At 38.9% G+C, this 21,621-nt stretch overlaps 2 protein-coding genes across 3 annotated transcripts in view; one reads left to right on the forward strand and one right to left on the reverse strand.

Moving 5' to 3' along the window:
* mark4b (MAP/microtubule affinity-regulating kinase 4b) overlaps window positions 1–9,903 on the forward strand; it is a 43,424-nt gene extending 33,521 nt beyond the window's left edge. Inside the window, exons 13-19 of one of the 2 annotated variants that reach the window (XM_053507072.1) lie at window positions 188–399; window positions 993–1,096; window positions 2,372–2,647; window positions 3,345–3,427; window positions 5,473–5,523; window positions 5,786–5,813; window positions 6,677–9,903. In XM_053507072.1, coding sequence (XP_053363047.1) covers window positions 188–399; window positions 993–1,096; window positions 2,372–2,647; window positions 3,345–3,427; window positions 5,473–5,523; window positions 5,786–5,813; window positions 6,677–7,001 — 1,079 coding nt within the window. In that variant the 3' untranslated portion in view covers window positions 7,002–9,903. The remainder of the gene's footprint in view (window positions 1–187; window positions 400–992; window positions 1,097–2,371; window positions 2,648–3,344; window positions 3,428–5,472; window positions 5,524–5,785; window positions 5,814–6,676) is intronic. The other variant, XM_053507071.1, reaches the window with a different exon arrangement.
* A 1,617-nt stretch (window positions 9,904–11,520) lies between these two features.
* Window positions 11,521–14,711, reverse strand: ckmb (creatine kinase, muscle b). The gene is made up of 7 exons (XM_053507943.1): window positions 14,606–14,711; window positions 13,302–13,512; window positions 12,977–13,131; window positions 12,748–12,880; window positions 12,364–12,659; window positions 12,088–12,277; window positions 11,521–12,006 (listed from the first exon to the last, which is right to left on the reverse strand). Exons 2-7 carry the CDS (start codon window positions 13,489–13,491, stop codon window positions 11,828–11,830), a joined length of 1,143 nt encoding a protein of 380 aa, XP_053363918.1. The 5' UTR covers window positions 13,492–13,512; window positions 14,606–14,711; the 3' UTR covers window positions 11,521–11,827.
* Between the last annotated feature and the right edge of the window lie 6,910 nt (window positions 14,712–21,621).

Genomic DNA, 21,621 nt, shown 5'->3' on the forward strand with positions numbered 1-21,621 from the left:
GTATAGTTATTAAATAAGGCATTTTTGATGTTTAGGACACATTGTAGAAGTCTTTGCATATCTTATGAATTTGTACATCATGTTCTTTAACATGTACACATATCCATAGATGAACTCATATAGTTGTTAAGAATGCCACCTGGTCTCTGTGATGATGTGTTTTTTTCTGGGGGGGTTTTCTTCCCAGGTGGTCCTGCAGTAACCACAGCTCACCCTAAACGTAGCCCCACCGCTACAGGAGAGACGGACTTGAAGGAGGAGCGTTTGTCCACGAGAAAGGTGGTGGGCAGTGTAGTGGGCAGTCGTAGCATCCCGCCCTCCAGCCCCATGGTCAGCACAGCTCAGAACCCCAACAAAGCAGAAATCCCTGACCGCCGCAAGGAACTTCCCGTCACCTCGGTAAACCAAACTTAATTATACTTTAGTCACAGTGGTGTAGTGGTAGCATTCTCGCCTTGCACCACCAGGGTCTGGGTTCAAGTCCCGGCCGGGTTCGAGTCCCGGCCGGGTTCGAGTCCCGTCTCTTGGTGGTTTTACTCTGTGTACTCCGGTTTCCTCCCGCAGTCCAGAGACCTGCAGATTAGGCTAATTGGCAGTTCCAAATTGCCCATGGTGTTTGAATGAGCGTGTGAGTGAGTGTATGTGTGTGCCCAGCGATGGATTGTCGCCCTGTGCAGGATGTACCCTAAGCCTCGTGCCCTAAGCCTCCTGAATACAGGATAAAGCGGTATAGATGATGAGTGAGTGAGTGAGTGAGTGAGAAAGGCATTAAATGATAACTGAATCTAAACAAAAACCCAAATCCAGTCATGTAGCTGACTCAGCACATGAAGTCTTTAAACCTGGTCCGATTAGTCTGCCTTGTTAGATCAGATATAATTGAGACATTCAGTATGGATTAATAACAAATATGATATTATTTTTGATATAACTATATGCAACAAATGTCCTGGCCATCAGTTTGCATTAATATTTCTATTTCTTTCTCCCAGAACAACGTACCATCGAGTACCATGACCCGCAGGAACACATATGTATGTACAGATCGACACGGCACTGATAGACACTCCTTGTTGCAGAACGGCAAGGAGAACAGGTACTGTTTTATCTGTCTGCTAGCGTTTACCTTCTGTTCATTTAAATCCAAAACAATATCTAGACTCTAAACTCTTCCTAGAACGTTACAAAGATCCTTTGTGTTTAAACATGGCTTATAAAGGCATACTTCTGCTTCACATGGATTTAGTGTAGATCTGAGTTCGGCTTGCTGTCTCTCCACCTTCTCTTGTTCGGTTTCTTGTTCTCCTCTCTCTCTCTCTCTCTCTCTCTCTGGGGCGTGCCAGCAGCCAGTCGTCATATGACCTTCGGAGCTAGAGAGAGCAGGATGTAGACTGGTTATCATCTTGAGGGTAGCTCACTGATCTAGCACTTTCTTTACAGCGCTGTGGGTCCTGTGAACGCAAACATCACACAAGCAAAAGGGAGGGCAAATAAAAAACACTGTTTACATTCTTCTAAACTGCACATCATCATGTGATGTACTACACATCTGTGTGTTACAGATTTACTTAAATGGTGTGCGAAACTATGTCCTGTTCCAGACGTCATTCGAGAATGTTTAGGCGATTTTTATTCAAAGGAAGTCGCACAGTTATGTCGTTTTTCCGCATAGCTGAATAATATTCTCTGAATGATGTGTGTAAGTACTGTACACATCTCTCTGCTTCCAAGCGCAGAAAAAAAAAATTAGTTCCATTAGAGTCAGACATGTGCTTCTGGGTGTGGGTGGAGGCAGCTCTATTAGTGCGGGGTTATTTAGAGCGTTAAGTGAAGTGGCCCAAGGCCAGTGTCGAGACCGAGGCAGTGTGTGTGTGTGTGTGTGTGATCTGTTAGTGCGGTGTTAGTGTTAAAGAGCAAAATGAGCATCGCTGGAGGGGTGTGGGGGGTGACTGGGACAGGCTGGTAACCATGGTCTGATCTGCTAATCAGAGACCTAATTTAAGCTACTGCAGCTCAACAGCCATATGTCTCTATCTCTCGATGTCTTTTTTTAGTCCTTATTGACATTACTGTCTACATCTCCATTCCTTCTCACGTATTACATTCTGTCTGGTACTTTCGTAATAGTCAGATGTGCAGCCATATGTGGTTTCTGCTCGGGAGGGCTGGCAGTTTCTGCACTCAGAGACAATAAATAAGAGATTAAGAGAGTACTCTTGTATCCGGATGACTCAGCGCATTCACACTCGATTCATTTTGACGCTGCTACCTCACATCTGATAATATCGCGCTCTATACTCGTCAGTGTCACTGTGTTGTAACCTATAACTGAATACTTTTTTTCTTTCTTTTTTTTTTTTTACCTCCCCAGCTCACACTCTCACCGTTTACCTCCGGCCTCTCCGTCCACTCACAGTATATCCGGTGCGGGGGTGACTTCTTCCTCCTCGGCCGAACGTTCCCGCCTGAGCCGCGGCTCCACCATCCGTAGCACTTTTCACGGTGGGCAGCTCCGGGAGCGCCGGGTGCCTGCACATGGCCCGCCGGCCTCCCCCACGCTGTCCCGCGACGCCAGCCCGCTGCCTCACACTCGCACCCGTGCCACGTCAAACCTATTCAGCAAACTCACATCCAAGCTTACACGCAGGTAAGGCGAGACAACAGACTACGGGGAAAAGCATGAGACACAGAAAGTATATAATTTTGTATTTAAAATCAACAGTGTTTAAAGGGTTAACCAGTACTGACAGACTGCTGTAATGACCTGCTCTTTGCTGGATGTGCTTTAGAACATAACGAGCATTTGTAACGTAAATGGATCTAATTAGTAGATCTCGCTCAGTTTGATTCCTGAAGATGATCCAGAATAATACAATAGGAAATATGAGTTTTCTAGGTAAAATTAATTAAAGACCAGGATCTACAAGGAGTTTTCTTTGTTTCCAGTAAAGCAGCTCTTTACAATTTAACTGTGATTCATATTTCCTTTATGATGTGTAAATCAGTTGCCTTTTAATTTCAATCCGCCAACGATTATGTTCAAATGAGACAGTATTATGCGAATAGACATGTACAGTACATACGCTGCATTAACTCTCCCTCAGCGTCCTCCTGTATTAACCAAGTGCTTCTAACTCTCCCAATGCACATTATCTTCTTCCTTCTTAGTGTTGCTGAATTTGGGTGCTTTGTCTTTTTTGCTTCTTTCTCCTTGGCAGTTAGCTTCAGTCTTATTCCTCTGTCGACCTCTTCTGCTCTGCTTTCCTTCCTTCTTTCTTTCTTTCTCTCTCTTTCTTTTTTTGTCCTCCTATCCTCTTTCCTCCTTTTCCCTTTCCATCTCCCAGGGTCAATCTTGACCCCTCTAAGCGTCAGAGCTCAAACAAGTCCGTCTCGGGCTGCCCTCTGCCACATGGATCGAAAACAGTTAGTAAGTCTTTCCCATCTTTCCACCGTTCCATCTTTTTCCTTTTCTCGCCACACCACGCCCATGTTCAGTGCCTCTTCTTTGGAAATGAGAACTAGAGCTCCCTCTTGAGGCCATTGTCTCTAATAGAGCGAGGAATGTCGATATATTCTCAATGACGCATTGAATGTTTCAGAAGTACGCTTGGTGACTAGGGGGCACTGCAACATGGGCTGCAACATCTCTCTGCTGTGTTTGTGTTCCTGTTTTTTATTTTTTATTTTTCAGTTTCATTTCCTCACTATTCATCCAGCGCTGCACTGGCAGGCTTACATCAGTTCATGTCATGATTCATGTCGTGATTCCTTTGTGAAAAACTCTGAAACCGTGTCGTGTCAGCTGCCTTTTGAGTTCATTTTATTCATCTCAAGAAAACTGTTTGCTATTTATGGTGCTAGGTCTGACATGGGTTAGGAGGAGCAGGTTAAGTCTTAATTAGTTGTATAACCAGCTTAATGGGGATTATTGGGTCTAATAGCAACAGCCGGTCATAGCTGTGAACACACTGCAAGAGTTTAGAGTCGAGTTTTGTTCAAGGTTTCTGCTGTATCAGCCTGTTGATGCTGTTTTATGCACCAAATGTGTCGGGTTGCAAACATTCACTCAAATAAATACACTCGGCCAAAACACGGTATTGGTGCTGATTTTAAATTTTATTATATAAAAAATATATAATTCAGAAAATGTGTGTGCCAAAGAAACTCCTTTCGAAGTTTACGCAACATACGGAAGTGACCAATCTAACTTCCCTAAAAATTTCAAGTTGCTAACAGCCGTTTTGAAGTGATGATTTTATATGCGCCCCATTAATGCCTATTTTACTGACTTTGGTTCATGCAATAATAATTTAAAATGCAAATGATTCATATTTCTTTGAGTATTGATAATAAAATTGGTGTCAGCTTCTAAAGCATACAGCCTGTAAAAATTGTTGCTTAAATTGGTTTTTGGTAAAAGTTTACACAAAAAAAAAAAATCTGTAGTGTCCGTAACCATGTCAAGTTCATTGCATTTTAGAATAATACATTTTTCAGGTTTTATGTCTTTTTATATAAAAATCGAAATTGGCCGATTTTCCTCTGAATGACAGTTGATGGGAATGAAAAAAAAAAGTTACGGACACTACATAAAAAGAGGTGAAATTGTATTTAGTGATTAATGTGTTTCTTTTTATCTGATCAACATATAAAAGTGTATACCTTGGACAGGGGTAGCTCAGTGGTTGAGGCATTGGACTACGGTTCGGAGGATCCCAGGTTCAAACCCCACAACCACCAAGTTGCCACTGTTGGGCCCTTGAGCAAGGCCGTTAACCCTCAACTGCTCAGATGTGTAATGAGATTTAAAAAAAAAAAAAAAAAAAAGGAAGTCGCTCTGGATAAGAGCGTCTGCCAAATGCCTAAATGTAAATGTACCTATCTACAAAAAAGCGAAACACAGATCAGAAAATAATAAGAATTAATTTTTATCAAAAACTGCGTTTAATGATGCTATCTGCAAATTCACTTTTTTTACCTACTGTTAGACACTTTTTAACACCAATATGTTTTGGCCGACTGTTTTCCCAACCCTAAAAAGTCAAACATACGCAATTTAGTGTAATAGTATTCTATCGGTTATTACATAAACATACAGTTAATATAAAGGGTTCATATGCTCATTTAATATCTATACAGAGACCAATGCCTAAATAATAAACTATATGAAATGAACCCAGATATACAGTACAAACAAACTTTTAAACAAGTAAATCCAAATGAGGTTTTAAAGTTCTTCGGAAAAAAAAAACATTTTAAACATCTTATCTAGTTTTAATATTAAATAACAAAAAAGAAAGCAAGAAAGACTATCTGTATAAAGAGCTAGATTTCTGGTGTCACCGTGTAGTAGTGTTGGTTTCTCCACTTTGTCCTCTCATCAGCAGTGATGACGGGTTTAATGCAGTGGGTGGATGGAGTGATGCTTTGTATCAGTTGAGTCCTAATTTAAAACTTTGTCTCCTTCTTGAGGGTCACAGACGAACCTGAGAGAGTCTGCAGATCTCCGGTCACAAGGTAAGAGTGTGTAGAACTAACGTGAACGCTTTCCGTAACTCCAGACCAAAACTAGCAGTCGCATTTACTTCAGTCAGCATAGAATATTTCCAGCTGTGTAAATCTGACCAGGACATAGTCATTTTGAAAAGGAAGTCAGGAGCAGTTTTCTGAACACAGATTTAACCGTCTGTGTAGTTTATATCCAGTTTTCTGAGATCTGTGTTCACAAAACCGACTCTAACCATTTAAAACTGATTCTCTCTCCTCCTCCTCTCAAACGCCCCAGAAGCAAACTCTCAGGTTAAAAACAACAGGTAAATTTTTTTTTTTTTTTTTTTTTTTTAAATATGTAACCCGTGCATACATCTAGAGCATCTGCTCTGTGCACTTTGTGTCACGTGCACCAAATGTGAAATATCTCCAGTAGCACGTCAGGTTAGACCCCGTTCCTCCATCTGCCTCATCCCCTCTGACCCGTTTGCACTTGCCACCTGCAAATATTGCTTGATATGAGAACCCTTAAAGTGGACATTAACTGAAAGGCCATTAAGTAAATCATTACTATTAACTTGGTGTGGTTTGAAGGTCATGCTGTATGCTTGGATTTATGGTGTTTATTTGTCGAATCCTTTGCTATTTGCCTGCTGGTTTTGTTTGTTGCCATGGGTGACTGAGAACAAACCCAACTGCGTTCACCACCAGGGTCCATGCTGTGGGTGAACGCAGTCATGTATCGATGCTTGATATTTAGCATGTTTCAGAAAATATCACAGTTGCATTAAATATTTATTTAGTTTTAAACGAGACTTGTAATTATTTATTTAGATACATGTTTTTGTTATGACTTACATGCCAATAAAATACCGCTTATTTTATTTAAGTAAAAAAAAAAGTCTAGCAGGTGAGATGCATAAATATCAGGTATTGGAAAAAATATGAATATAGCACTATGTGTTTTAACATCGAAACAGTATCAAATGTTTATTGGATATCAGCTCGCTCGATCTGAAGAACCTCCAGGTAAAACAGTGAGTTTATCAAATTGTCCATTATCTTGCAAGATATCTAATATATCTATATATATTTACCCCTTCACCCCACCACCTCCCCACCCTCTCATCCTCTTTTCACCCACTGTGTTTCATTTCATCCCCTTCCTCTTTTTCTCTCTCGGCAGTCGCCATCTATCTGGGTATCAAAAAGCGGCAGAGCCCCGCACCCCCCGATGCGGCTGGGATGTAAAGTTGCAGAGCGCGCGGGACCCGGCCGAGGTGGTGCTGGCAGTTCGTGAGGCAGCGCAGGGCTGTGGTTGCCAGGTGCACCAGGCTGGCCCCTTCCTCCTCTCCTGCACACACGGCGCTGCCGGCTCCCGAGTGGCATTCGAGGCTGAAGTAGGGCACCTGCCCCCGGAGGCCAGCGGGGTCCGTTTCAAGCGGCTTTGGGGGGCGCCGCTCGCTTTCCGGGACATCACTACCAAAGTGTCCAAAGAGCTGGAACTCTAAAGGGCAACAGGGAAGGGGGCAGAAAGGGTATGGGAGAGTACCGCAGGGGACATAATAACGGGAACCGCTCTACTTCACCTGTGCTGACTCGAAACAGACACGGAGAGCTTTGTGTCCGCCGCAGACAGGCCCTGCTGAAATGAATCCTCTCCCCAATGAATCCTACTCTCGTGTCTTAGCCAAGCTTTTCGCGACTTTAAGCTGTTCCGACAGACATTTATCATTTGTCACGACTGCGCCCTTCATGTCATTTCCATTTACCAGCTGCTATTTAATACATTTTAAACCTTTTTTGAATTTTATTTTATTATATATATATTTTTTTTCGTTTTGGTTCTTTTAAAACTTGCACCATCCTGAACACTTTGTCTAGCAGACATGTCCTAAAGACCAGTTCCTTTGTGCGTATTTTTATAGTCACATTTTCTCTGAATGAAAAACAGCCTATACACAGGTTTAAGAGCAGACTAATGGAAAGTAAAAGCTATATAAACCTGTGTGATGTGGGAATGAGTGATGGCTGCTCTTCTGAGCCACTAACATTGTAGCCTTTATGGCTTTTTTTTTTTTTTGTCTGCGTTTCAGCAGTTGTTCTCAGTAATGCAACTTCTGTTGTTGTATGGTAGCACTTTAGGGTTGAGTGAGCGTTACTTTTCTATAAGTTTTTTTTTTTTCCCTTAAATGGTACACTGCACCTGTCAAGCCAAGTTTAAAACACAACATTTCTTTCTGTTGTTCTGTAAGTATTATGCTAGTGAGAAGTCTTTGTTAAACAGCCAAAAACGTTCCTGCTAGACGGACACGAGACCTGCAGCTTTGCATCCATTTGGTAGAACTGGTCACCACGTTAGACAAAGGAAATATGTACATGCACTGTGCAGAAAATAATTTTATTCAACATTTGTATGAAACCCTGGAGCGTGCAAGTCCTAGTCGTAGCCTTGGAATCATCCGGCAGTCGTAGATGTACTATATTTTTGATAATGTGACAAGTGTTGGGGTGCTAAAACATCTGCCAAATTATCCTGTGATATAATTTCAGTACTGTTTGACGTCAAAATTACTTTGTATTCTTAGCTCAACAAGGCCTCTTTAAATCAGTGTCCTTATTACTGTGTGTTGTAGTGGGCTGTTAGTAGTGATGTGTGGGTGTGAAGAGATGTTCCGACCAGCTATCGCTCATGAGATTATAGCTGTACGAGTCTTAACGAGCACTGTTATAAAATGTTTTGCGCAAGAAGGCACAAGGGCTACCTAAAGAGAATATGCTTCAAAATTGAATTATAACAAAAACAAATAAAAAAATCAGCAATAGTCGGTAATTTTTTTTTTTTTTTTTGGCAGCAACATTCTATCAAAATACACCTTTCTTGTAGAATTCTAAAATGAAAAGATTAAATATATTCAAGTTAATTTAATATTTCCTATTATGAGATTATTTTAACAACTCCCATATCCTGTAGCTCATTTATGGATATTTTTGGCTTATTATAAGCAAATGCTTGCAATCGTCCTTTAATGGCGTAGTACTTGAAATTTGTAAAGATGCCTATCAGACACGCTTATGTATACAAGACATTATAAAATTCTCATAATAAGGAATATTTCATTAATTTGCTTTTTTTTCAATGTAAAAGCCATGTCTTTGAGATATAGGCTTTGTATCAAAATCTCTTTGGGTTCTTAGACTTGCTGTTTATTGGTTCCCTGTACTGGTGGTGTTGATTCATGGGTAATGCATTGTAAGCTGTGGTTGGCATTGATGCCACCATGTTGATGCCACCATGTTGATGCCAGGTTATGTTTACAGTCAAGGTGCATTTATAACCCACAGCTCAGTCTTCATCTTTAATGACTTGGTGCCTTGCTGATTCATTGTGTGCCCTTCGAAATTCTGGGATTACACAGAGCCAATTGATACACGATTTAAAAAAAAAAAAAAAAAAAAAAGGTTGCAGTTTCAGTCTGGACCAAAGTCAGTCAAGGGCAATAAATTGGGTTTAAGATATTATTATGTCCTAGAAAGCATATAACGGCTGTGTAAGTGATGGGTCAATTTTGTAATAAATATGAACACTGTGTGGCTTTGGGCTTATAATAAAAAAAATAATAGTCTTAACCTCTTAAACTATACATTCCGCACTCCTGTACATGCCTATGTTTCCTTTTGGTTTGAATGTAATTGCAGAATAGTTTAGCAAAAATCCAATGTGCTTAAGGGGTTAAGTACTCACAACACTGTTACATTAAGTCACTGTTTCACAAACCGGTCCTCGGCAATCTGAGTTGCTCCACGTTCTGCTGTGTCACAGCCCTCTATACACCTGAACACTGGAGAACCCTGAATACCTGGTGCGATTGCCTGAGGACTGGTTTGGTAAACACTACAATAAGTGCTGTTTCAGCTGTGTGCTTCAGTAAAAAGAAAAAAAGATAAAATAAATAATAATCATAATAATAATAAAAATAGCCTCTGCTGGTCACATGGCTTGTTATGACATCAAAATAAGACGTAGCCTTAGTTACCCAGTGCAAAAAAATGCCTTTTTTTCCTGTGTGTGTTATTACTTAACTACATACAGCATTAAAATCATAATGTTTTTTTTGTTTCTTTTACTGCATTTGTAAACAGTTAAATTTTTAGTTTTTTTGTTTTTTGGTTTAAAGTAAGACTGCCTGCTGGGTTTGCATTGACATTTTCTCCGGAGGTACATCATGGCCTACTGTCTCTTCTCCTCATGCAAGGATTAACTAACTGTATTATAAATATGTACAATTGTGTAGGTAAATTATGATTGAATTTTGTCCTTTTAAACATTTTAGATTATTTTTCTGCCTCTACATGTACAGAAAGGGGAACAGCTGACTGAGGTGACTGAGGAATAAATTCATTGACTTTAAAGCCTGTGTGTGCTTTATGTGTTCACAACAAACACTGGATAATTCTATTTCATAGCAATTCAGATTCCATCGAAATATTGTGAGTAAATAATCTCAAGAAAGTGAAGTAGCATGACGGAAAGGAACAGAAAGCAGATGCTCAGGGGAAGAAAAAACGTGGCTTTCCAAAGAGCTGGTCTGTATTTTTCAATTCAATTTATTTGTATAGCGCTTTTAGCAATTTTCATTGCCGCAAAGCAGCTTTACATAGTCAAAAGAAGTGTCTGAAGTACAATGAAAACTCTTAGATTGAACGTATTTGCTTGCTTCTAAACCCAGTGGTTTATCACTGATGGCAGTGGAGAGTGCTGTATAAGATGTTGCTCCAAAATCTCCCATGAGTGTTTTATTGCTTGAAGATCTGGTGACTTGCCTAGAAGGTAGGAGTTTAATTGAAGAGACTTCCATCAGGAAATGGATCTTTGCCCATAACAATTACTAGTTTTTCCTTTAATGTGACACCTTTCTGTATGTGCACAATGGTGAGTATATTTGGGATGAGATGTTAGTGCCCCAGTGATCATGTGACTTGAGTAACAAAGATGACAAAAGAGGACTCGATCCAGATTTTGTTAGCGCTTTTAAACTGTCTACTCTTGTTTTTTAAAGTGCATAATAAAAAAATTATTTTGTTAGATAAAAAGTCAAAATAAACATTAAAATTTAACATTATTCAGCTTATTAATTATTAATAACTTTGTAATAGGCTACATTATAATTCGAATTATGTTTAGTAATAATTAATTACATTTTATTTGAACTATTTAGTTACGCATTTTGTTATAGGCTTTGAGGTTGGTAAGTGCAACTTTTTATTCAACTTGTTTAATAAGAAATCAGAATAACCAAATGGAAAAAATATGACCAAAACTAAACATTTTTTAAATAATGACACTAAGTATAAACTTAAAAAAAAAAAAACTGCTGCAACTCTAAATTTCCTTTCAGTATAAATCAACGTGTGCATGTTTCCTCCTGAGATAGAATGGTTTCCCACCATTTATTATTATTATTATTATTATTATTATTTTATTATTATTACACTGCCAAAAAAAATTAATCACACTAATATTTTGTTGAACCACCTTTAGCTTTGATTATGGGACGTTTTGATAACCTTGTGTAAAGTCACAACATTTATTTCCATCCAGAGCTTCATTCATTTTTAGTCTAGATCTTATACTGATTAAGTGGAGATTTAAACCACTCTGTAAAGCAGTTGTTCTCGACCCTAGTGCCAGAGGACCCCCTTAACTGCATTTTTTTTTTTTCTCAATTTATCTAATCAGCTTAATGGCCTTTTCTGACTTGAAGTGTGTGTGTGTGTGTGTGGTAGAGCAGGTAAAACACTGAAAAGTGCAGTGTTTATTATACTTATTATACATCAATGTTATAATACTTTTAACAAATGTTGGTTTTTTAAACTGTTCTGGAATGGGAAGAATCGAAATTTTCCAAAATCTCCAGTTCATCTGGTTAGAGTTGTAAAATAAATCCTGTAAATAATTTTAATTCTCATTGATACCATTTATGGTTTTGTAGACACACTTGCTAAAATGATAAGCCATAACACATAGAGTTGATTGTTTAATGGGGCTTTTAATTACTTTGTACAATCAAAACAAAGGTGAATACAGCACAGTCAGAGTTTCCTGATCTATGCGGCGCTTTGATCCCAAGATGTTACAGGAAGAATGGAAAATATTGCAGGGTGACAGTAAAAAGGAGAGAAAAGAAAATGGTTAATGGGGAAAAGAGAAAGTATGTAAAGTAAGAAAGAGTGGGAGCAGGATAGAGTGTCTCTTGGAAATTTGTCCTGCTTGCTTGCTCCTAAGATGGTAAGGTTATTCATAAGAACATATACAAAAAGAAACTCTACTTCCACTTTACTTCTGGGCAGGGATCATGTCATCAATGGACTCGCCCTTCTCCAGCTTCTTCTCCATCTCAATCATGAGCTTCACACCATCAACCACCAGCTGTACCTGCTGTACTTCAGATGAGCCCAGACGGTCAGCATTGGAGATGTCGAATACACCACCAACAGAGGCAGTATCCACACCACCTGGACAAGTGAAAAGTGAGGGTCAAGCAGTTCAAAGTATTAAGTCAGGATGTCTTGGCTGCTTAAAGTTACAGTCTATACCTGTGCCACGCTTCTGCAGGCGGAGTCTGGTCAGGATCTCCTCAAATTTGGCATGTGTGCTAAGCTTGGGCAGCTTGACGTGCACACCACCACGCAGGCCAGTTCCCAGGTTGGATGGGCAGGTCAGGACGAAACCAAGATGCTCGTTCCACATGAAACCATGGTTGTGCTTCTTGAAAATCTCCTCAATCTGTCCAAGTGAGGAAACGAGGATGACAATTTATTGAGTGATTTTAAAAAGGATGAAGCCTAATATTCTTCAAACTTAAGACATACCCTCTGCAGACCAACGCAGAACCTCCTGAAGACCTCCTTCATGTTGCCACCCTTCTGCATGGAGATGACGCGCAGATGGTCCTCTTCATTCACCCAGACCAGGAAGGTCTTGTCGTCATTGTGCCAGATGCCTCTTGCATCAGGCCAGTCACGAGCCATACCAGCAGCCAGCAGCAGTGGGGAGACAGGCTTGTCAAACAGGAAATGGTCAGCGATCAGCTGTTCCTGCTCTTTGTCAGTCATGTCCTTCAGGGGGTAGTACTTGCCCTTGAACTCACCATCCAGGCTGGTCAAAGCTGAAAAAGAAAGTAGCATCAAAGCTTGCTTTTTGCCAGTGAGAATGGCCTGTAATTAGCTGGTGGTAGGCCGATGGCTGAGACTCACCCTCAATGGACAGCTTCTCCACAGCTCTACGCTCACCACGGCTGTTGTGGGGGGGCAAAGTGTATCCCTTGATGCTGCGGCCAGTACGTACACGGCTGCTCTGGACGTAGTTGGGGTCAAGATCATCACCACCCTACATAAAAAAGTAAAGATGTGATGAAAAAAAAAGTATTTTTAAACAAATAATAAGATAATATGATTTTTTAAAAATTGTCCGTTCTTAATGCACCTTCAGGTTCTCCCAGTTCAGATCAGTCTTGTGCTTGTCAGTGGGCTTGTAGCCACCATGACGGTCAGAAATGATGGGGTCGAAGAGCTCCTTGAAGACCTCATAGGACTCCTCATCACCAGCAACACAACCAACAGTCATAATAAAAGGATGACCTGGAGACAGAAGAATTTTTTTTAAAATAGCTAACTCATAAACCAATAATTGAATTAAGATGTCATTTTAATTTGATAATTTGATTTAATTTAATAGCGTAGGCATAATGTTTCTTGGATGGAATGGTGCATTGCTAGGACCAACTGGGTGTTTGCACACGCCTTCTTACCAGGGTTGTCCACACCAGTCTGGATGCAGTCATCAAGAGTAAAGCCACTTGGGGTAGACTTTCCTCTTAGCTTGGTGTAAATGTCCTTGCTCAGTACCTTGGCCATATGGTTGTTGTGCAGGGAGAGGTCAGGGTACTCCTCCTCCATAGGAAACTTCATCTTATAGTCATTGTGGCAGTTCTTGGTCATGATTGCACTTTTTTAGATGACCTGGAAAAAGTACATAGGTAACATATCATACTCTTTTTTTCTTTTTCTTTCTCGCTAACAAAGGCCTATAATTACTCTTAGCAGTCAGGGGTGACATATTTGGTCCTTGTGTAAACCCGGGTCTCACAGTAACTAAATGAAACTAAGGTTTCGTGTTACTGCGTAAAACGGCTGGGGCATGATCCACATGCTTATATGTACCAGACCACAGATGATATTTTTAGCATGCCTGCAAACTTTATCCAGCTAGCACATGGACCTCTCTTATTTCTGTGGAGGGGAGTGTGCATGAAGATTTGACCTCCATGTAAAGAAAATTAGTTTTTTTCCTATTAGTTGTCTTTGTTAATGACAAAAAAAAACAAAACAATATTTTTACAGAATTTAGAATAAAAAAATTTATGTCCTCTGCTCTATTATGCATTTATTGTTACTTGTTACAGGGAAATTTAACGCAATCTAAATCACAGCTTCGCTCAGATTGCCCTTCGGCCAGAGCAGCTGACCTTACACAACAGGTTTCTCTCTCTCTCTCTCACACACACACACACACACACACACACACATAAACACACATTAACACAGTTTATTCTAGCTTTGAATCGCAAGACTACTAACAATCAATCTATGATAATTTTTCTTATAATGAATTAAACCATTTTGGTGCTTTTAACCCCTTAAATTGATAAAAGCATAATATTCTATTATTAAATGCAAAGCATGCTTTTCAATAATTAATGGAAAAACTCTCAGTTTAATTGAAAAGGTCTCGTAGTCACGAGTTAAGAGTAATAAATTTGTCTTGGGAGTCTAAGGGGTTAAAAGTCGGCCCATTCTGTATTTCATTCAATGAGGATAAAATGGTTTAAGACTGGTTTTAATACTCAACAGAATCATTTTTCTCCATCAGGAATCCAGAAAATAAATTTGGAAGTCTCCAAATAATCAAACCACAATCCCTAGTGCCGTGATGATTTTATAACAAATTCTGTTGTAATCTGCCCTCATAAAAAAAAAATTAAATTAAATGCTTTTAGCACAAACATTCCCCAAGTCCCACATGCTCCAATCAGTTGAGTCACGATTGCTTTACCTGCACGAGAGAACAAGGTAACAGTCCTTGGGATCAGATCCTGTTCACCAAAGCCAATGTAGGGGTTGCCCAGCTCTTCAAAATGTCAGACCTTGGTTTATATACTCCATTACTTAATGCCTATTGGCTGCACGGTCCATGCATACTCTCCAGCTATTGGAGATTAGCACTCGCTGTTAGGAGGCTTGGATTCTAAAAGGAAAGAACCAGCATCACAACACCAGAGACGGTGACAGCTGTTCCCACCCATGTACCTTCTGTCTTTCCCTGTCTGGTTAGAGGCTTGGGGAGATGTGGGAGAAGTTCCCAGAGAAATACAAAACCAACATTTCCTGTCTTAAAGATTTTATAAGTGTTAAAGTAATCAATATTTTGTACTGTATTTTCGACTGTACAGGGGATGTGGCAATAACTCCCAGCTGAGTTCCTGTGATGGTGGTGAACGATTGCGTGTACAGATCACACAGACAGATGCATCACTTCCCTAGTTGAATATACACAAGAACAACAGTTGTTTTACTGTGGCTAAGTCTCATCACCATACTGTGCTTGTCTTCTGTAAATGTCTATCATTTTTTTTGCCTTCATGCACAAGATACCCCAAGGCCTAATTTAATTAAAAAACTTCTTGTAGATAAATTTGACAGACTCATTCAATCAAGAAGAGCGAAGGCTGGCGTTTGGTTTAATCCCGCAAAAGAGCTACTGTAACACAAATTGCTGGTAAAAGTTATTGTTGGCTATGAACACAGTGCATCACATCATCTGTTTATATGGCTGTGTAGGCATGGACTGGTCAGACTGATCATGGTGACCCTTGTGTACTACAGAAAACACCTACAATCGACATTAAGCAAACAGAACTGGGTATGAATCGACAGAAGACAAAAAAAATAGTTTTTTTTATCTCATGTGGACGACTTGGTATATGCACATCATTTATCTGGGGAGGAGATGGCTCCAGGATACACTATGGGAAAAAGATCTGCCGCTAATGTCTTTGTGCTGAACACCACAGCACACATTCAGAAGTCTTCTGGAGTCCATGCCTTGATGCAACAGAGCTTTTTGGAACACATTATTAGACAGGTGATTTTAATACCAAACTATATACGATTAGTTCACACACATGGAACATGGTCATATGGATATTGTTAATTACCTACTGTTTCCAGATTTAACATTTAACTTATATGAAATATACATTCATTTGTTAGTGACTAAGGAGATTTCCCGATCCAGATTGTTTAGTCCTTTGCTCTTCTTTCTTTGTATCTATAAAATTTGAAAATATAATTCACAAACACATTAGCATTGTTTATACGTGATTTATTTCAACAGATTAGTTGATTTATTGAAAACTTTCCCTTAGCGATAATAAATCTAAAGCCATATTAATGTTGTAAATTTATTAAAACTTGCTAATAAACTTGAGTAGTTAAAATCTTTACAAGCACTTTGCCTACTTGAGGCAGACTGAATTTTTTTTGTAGTATTTTTATTAACACAAGCTCTAGAAATTAGGTGTTTATTTTTAACTTAAACTTTTAGTTTGATTTATTGAAGATATATGTATAAATTATTAATTTTAATAATTATCAAAGATGTATGACTAACTCAGTCATTACTAAGGTTTACTTAAGTAATAGAATAATTTGTTTAGTTGTGTAAAATGTTTTACTATTATTATTATTATTACTATTATTATTGCTGTTGTTGTAGTAAGGAAATATTAAAATATTTGTCCAACTAATCCAGATTGCTAATGTTTTATAACTGTTATAAATGCATGACTTTATTACTAAAAAAAAGAAAGATGTTGCCCAATCATAGCCATACAACTAAAAAGTTCAGATACTTGTATCAACTCACAATTGTTTTAGGTTAACATTGTAAATGAAAATTAAAGGGTGTCATGAACTTTGCAAAAACATATTTTTGTATACATTTTAAATACGAACTGAACTAAACTGCCAGACTGAAAAAAACATTGTTTCAGAAGAGTTGAATTAGTGAAATGCATTTAAAAAAATATTAAAATTGCTCAAATTGGCTTATGAACTGTTCAATATATTATTCAAACCTGGAAGAATATTATTAGACCATCAACTACAGTTCAATGTGGCAGGAAAATAATAATGAATTACCATAACAAATATCACTTAAAGGCTTGGCAAAGTTGCATCATAAACATTTACCGTATAAATTATGTTTAATAGTGCAAGTAAGATCATTTCCACATGCACAATGTAGACCTTACTAAACTAAACAGCTTGTGTGGCCATTAAAAAATCATTTGTCAGTGAGGCTAATCAGAAAAAAAAATTTGGATTTAAAAAGATTGGAATTTGGAGCAATGGAAAGGGGTTTGTTCTGGAGCAATGGGTGCATCAGGGCAAGAAGGCAAGCACATGAAGTGATGCACCCATCATGCCTTTAAGGAACTGGGGTTGTTTCAGTTGGTCAGGTCCAGGCTCAGCATCGTTTGGTAGCAATGAAATAAAGTCAGCTGATGACCTAAATGTTTAGAATGATCAGACTATCCCATCAATGGATTTTTTTCATTCCTAATAGTACAGTCTAATACTTAAATTGTGAGCATTAGGGATACTTGTTTCTGCGAGCATTAGGGATAGTTTTCATGTATAAATTGGCCACCACATTGCATGCAGTAACAATATTGGAGTGTGCAACCTTTTTTTGGCTGGGTAGTATATGTGAAACATGATGCTTCGACCTCTGTATATATATTGGAAAGTTCAAGGCACACAACGAGACTCTTCTCAGGCAATCGAAATAGATTTACAATTATTGAAAGAGCCTGAATATAAACCAAATGCACATGATGTAACATTGTAACACTGAGAAATGGTTCATTGTCTAGTTGTAATATGTAATAAAAAATATATGAAAAGGTTAGCACAGCATAAAATGAAAAAATTGCATTTAATTATTACAAGAAAAAAATATGTTCTGATTAAATACATTTATTTTATTGGAGTTCCTCCAGCTTACACTTTTGGTCATAGAGGCTATAGTTCTACGGAGAGGGAGGCGGTGTAATGAAGCTGGAACATGCGTATGTGCCAGTGCCTGCCTCCAAAATTAGTCACCAATAGGCTCCTTCTGCTTGGCATTCAGGATGAACTGATACATACTGATGAAATATTCAAGGTTGTGGAAGAAGCGTTGACTAATTTTGTGGGGGTCCCCATCCCTGCAGGAATTCCCCTTTCATGCTTCACACAAAAGGGAAAAGATCTTTTCAGGAAGACCACAGAAATGTGCGATGGTTTAGGGTTTCTCAGAACATCCTGTTCGTATGTTACAGACAGTTATTAGGGACTCATCATTTATCATTTAAACAATTCTCACAATATTTCAAGTCCAAATGACATATATTTATATATACTGTATATATTTACCCTATTATACTTGATGGTGTCTTTCCATATAATAGCTCTTGCACTTGCATTTGCATTTCGTGCACTGTGTGAGATACAATGTCATACGTGACTTATACACTTGCAGGGTGTTTCAGGCCTGTGCTGCTGTCAGAATGTTGGAAGCTATGTTTGCCAAACCACTGATAAATGTGTCACACACACCATGTAACCAGATATGTACCTTTTAGTCCACTTCATCTTTATTTAACTCTGTCTTGCATAAGAGCCCCTAAGTCATATACCCATGTTATATAAAAGAATTCACAAGTAAGCTTGACATTAAAGAACAATACTGGTTGTTTTTTTGTATAATGAGAGTTTATATAAGTACAGTTCCAATCTATTACATGTCATTTGCACGCGCTATTCCGTTTGGCACGTAAGCCTCATCCATTGAAATCTGAGTTTGCCCAACGCCTTGTCGTGTTACCAGTGCTATGTTTAGCGCTGGGTCGCGAAGTTGTCCATTTTCTCATGGCCCCCCTGATTGAATTGCATTGACTCAGCTCTAGTCCAGTCTATACACCTATCCACAGGACCTTGCAGTAACCCCTGGCTTTGCAGAGTAGGTAGACAGTGCAATAAAGTTACCTATATAACTAAGAATCCTGCACACAAGTTTGTGGATGTGAATCAATGCTACACTATACTATTTTTAATGATCACATGTAAGTTCTATAGAAGTTGCCAAATAATGTATACGAGTGTGAATTCCTTGCATATGTACTTTCTTTTTTGTTCATACCCTCTTTCCAAGAACTGCTCTTCTCATAGCTGGCCAAAATGCACACTATCACCTGTGCAATGAGAGATTCTTGTGCACAGAGTGACTTGATGCATATGCATTAATAACATTCCCCATGCTTAACACCCCTCTCCTACATCGTCTAACACATGTGCTATGGAAAATAATGGATCTTCCCCACCCGGCTCCCTCTCTCATCACCCAAATGAAAGGAAACACTGAAGGGTGTTTAGGGGTAAATAAACTCAATCCCTCTGGTAACACCACCTAACCCTGAAAATAATCATATATAATAATAATATATAATAATAATAATTATTATATATATATATATATATATATATATATATATATATATATATATATATATAATTATTATAATATATTATTATTATATATTATATAATAATAATAATTATTATTATTATTATTATCATATTATTGGTTAATAGTATTTGGCAAAATAAACAATTAAGGTTCAAACTATTATTAATTCATCCCATTATGCTTAAGTTAACTAATATCCACCCACAAATAATTATGATATTTACCGTTTTATGTAATAAACTCATTTATTGTCATTCTGATGACAGTTTTACAGACATTATTTGAGCCGCAACTGCACATCGTCTATACACAACACTTTAGGTCAGATACTAGAAGTGAAAGTTACGGGTGGCTTTTTTGACCCACGCTGCCCTTTGGAGCTGAATTGCTCCCTCCCACTGCCAGACTGTCCATAAATGGCATGAGTTGATCTCCCACAACCCATGTGCCAAGCAGCTGAACCATCAATCAGCCCTGCCTCATATATCTGCTTGGCCACACCTGCTCTCCTGCCATCACAGTGCTGCTCTGTTTCGGCACACATGCCTTGCCAAAACCCTGTCTTCCGTCTTCTTTCCAGCCAAGTCGACGTAGCAAAACATTTACACTCGTACTGGTTTGTTTCTAATTCTCAGAAAACTGAACATGTTTACTTCTGTCCTTTTGTCTGCTGTCGTTTGTTTTTAAGCAAAATGCCCATGAGGATTTCTGTGTACTTTTAATCCTGAGGGCAATCTACACATCCCTACTTGCAGAACTGTATATCTCACTGGTAATGTTGATATCAGTAGTGTGTCCTGACCTGTGGCACTGTAGCTTGTTATGCTAAGCAAGTCTGACAGGGACAAGCTAATGCCGCTTATGTAACTTGTCCTGCCCTCCGTAATCTGCTTGTTTAAGAATTGGTGGTGAGACGTCATTAAGGCACTCCTCCGCCTAACATCCTACAAAACACCTCCTACTATTTTCAATGTACTAAAGAAACCCAGAAAACCAGTCTTCCTGGTTTACCTTATGTAATAGGCACGATATCTTGTGTATTCACTAAGGCATATGCTATTAGGCAAATAGCAAATGTAGGATTTTTGTTGTCAGACTGGTGTGTCAGTTAACCATAAAATAGCTTGTTTTTTTAAACCTGGGCGCTTCATTTTAAGCCAATTGTTTAGACCATCCACAACTTTTTATAATGTTCTTAAAAACATAATCCATGTTTCTACTACCAGATGGACAGTGGTTCTCAAAGTAGGGTCCAGGGACCACCAGAGACCTAGTGACTTCTTCTGTGTGCATGGAGTTTGCATGTTCTCCCTGTGAGTGGTGGGCTTTCTCCCACAGTCCAAAGAACATGCAGGGTAGGATAACTCGCAGTCCCAAATTGCCCGTAATGTGTGAATGACAATTGTTTGTCGAGCTGACAATCTAACTCTTTAAGTAACTGCCCCAAAAATTACGGATATATCACCAGGAGGATCAATGCCCAATGTGCTGAATTGCACAAGAATGAAATGGAGTTGTAGGTGATGGAGGCGTGAATTGATGGGCCAAAATAACAAAAACAACAACAACAACAACAACGAAAAAGGAAAAGTTTGAAATAAGGCAAATTAATTTTATATACTGTACTTAGTTAACACAAGGGCACTGGTGGCCAGTTCTTGCCTACCCTGTAGAAACCCCAGCTGTTTCTGTTAAATATAAAAAGCCAGATAAACAGGAGAGAGATAAACAATGTTGGTTTGAGGTGTCTTTATGTTATAGTGGTGACAAAACATGTTAATACGTCATCTGGCAATTTAAGTAGTAATATAGACATTAAGAAAAAAAAACACTGGATGCAATTCAGATCCCAAGCCCCGATAAAATCGCAGGATTGCATCCGGAAGGGCATCCAGTGTAAATGGATGAATCAAAAGACCAAAAAAATTAAATCAAGTTTTAAATTAATTTATTACTATATACTTAATTTAATCCAGAGGTATTTGTGGATTAGTGGAAGACCCGGGTTTGATTCCCAGACAACGCCCAAAACCCCACCCAAAAATTCCAAGCCCTGATAAAATGGGAGTATTGTTTTAGAAATGCCCCATATGCTCAGGAAGGGCACCTGTCATAAAACCTGTGCCAATTTGTGTGGCAGCTCCTCGACGTGAGTGGGCGAATGACTGACAACAACATACTTAATTTAAATCACAACCAGATATTATGATGTACGTGTTTATGTATCAATCCTGGTTAATGTAATTTTTTTTATTGTTATTCCACTGACATTTCTCATGTGACCCTCAGTAGTGTGAGTTGTATGTTGTCTAAACACTGCAGGTCAGGTGGGAGTGACAGGAGTGAGTGTTCCGCGTGGCTTTTGTGACACCTGCACAGGAGCAGCGGCCCTGATTGGCTGCCAGACCTGCTGCAGGTGTATAGTGGGCGGAGCCAACGGCTTTGTTGCTGCCTCACGCTAGAGAGGATGATGCGCATCAGTGCCGCGCTGTGCATGC

The sequence above is a fragment of the Clarias gariepinus genome, chromosome 11, assembly GCF_024256425.1.
Source record: "Clarias gariepinus isolate MV-2021 ecotype Netherlands chromosome 11, CGAR_prim_01v2, whole genome shotgun sequence".
Classification (NCBI taxonomy): Eukaryota; Metazoa; Chordata; class Actinopteri; order Siluriformes; family Clariidae; genus Clarias; species Clarias gariepinus.

What these genes read in the sequence shown, in the direction of transcription:
- ckmb (XM_053507943.1), bottom strand. Translation starts at nt 13,491, where the DNA reads ATGACCAAGAACTGCCACAATGACTATAAGATGAAGTTTCCTATGGAG. An exon ending in TGAACTGGGAGAACCTGAAG is followed by an intron (nt 12,881 to 12,976) that starts GTGCATTAAGAA and finishes TTTTTTATGTAG; the next exon opens with GGTGGTGATGATCTTGACCC. An exon ending in GGAGAAGCTGTCCATTGAGG is followed by an intron (nt 12,660 to 12,747) that starts GTGAGTCTCAGC and finishes TTTCTTTTTCAG; the next exon opens with CTTTGACCAGCCTGGATGGT.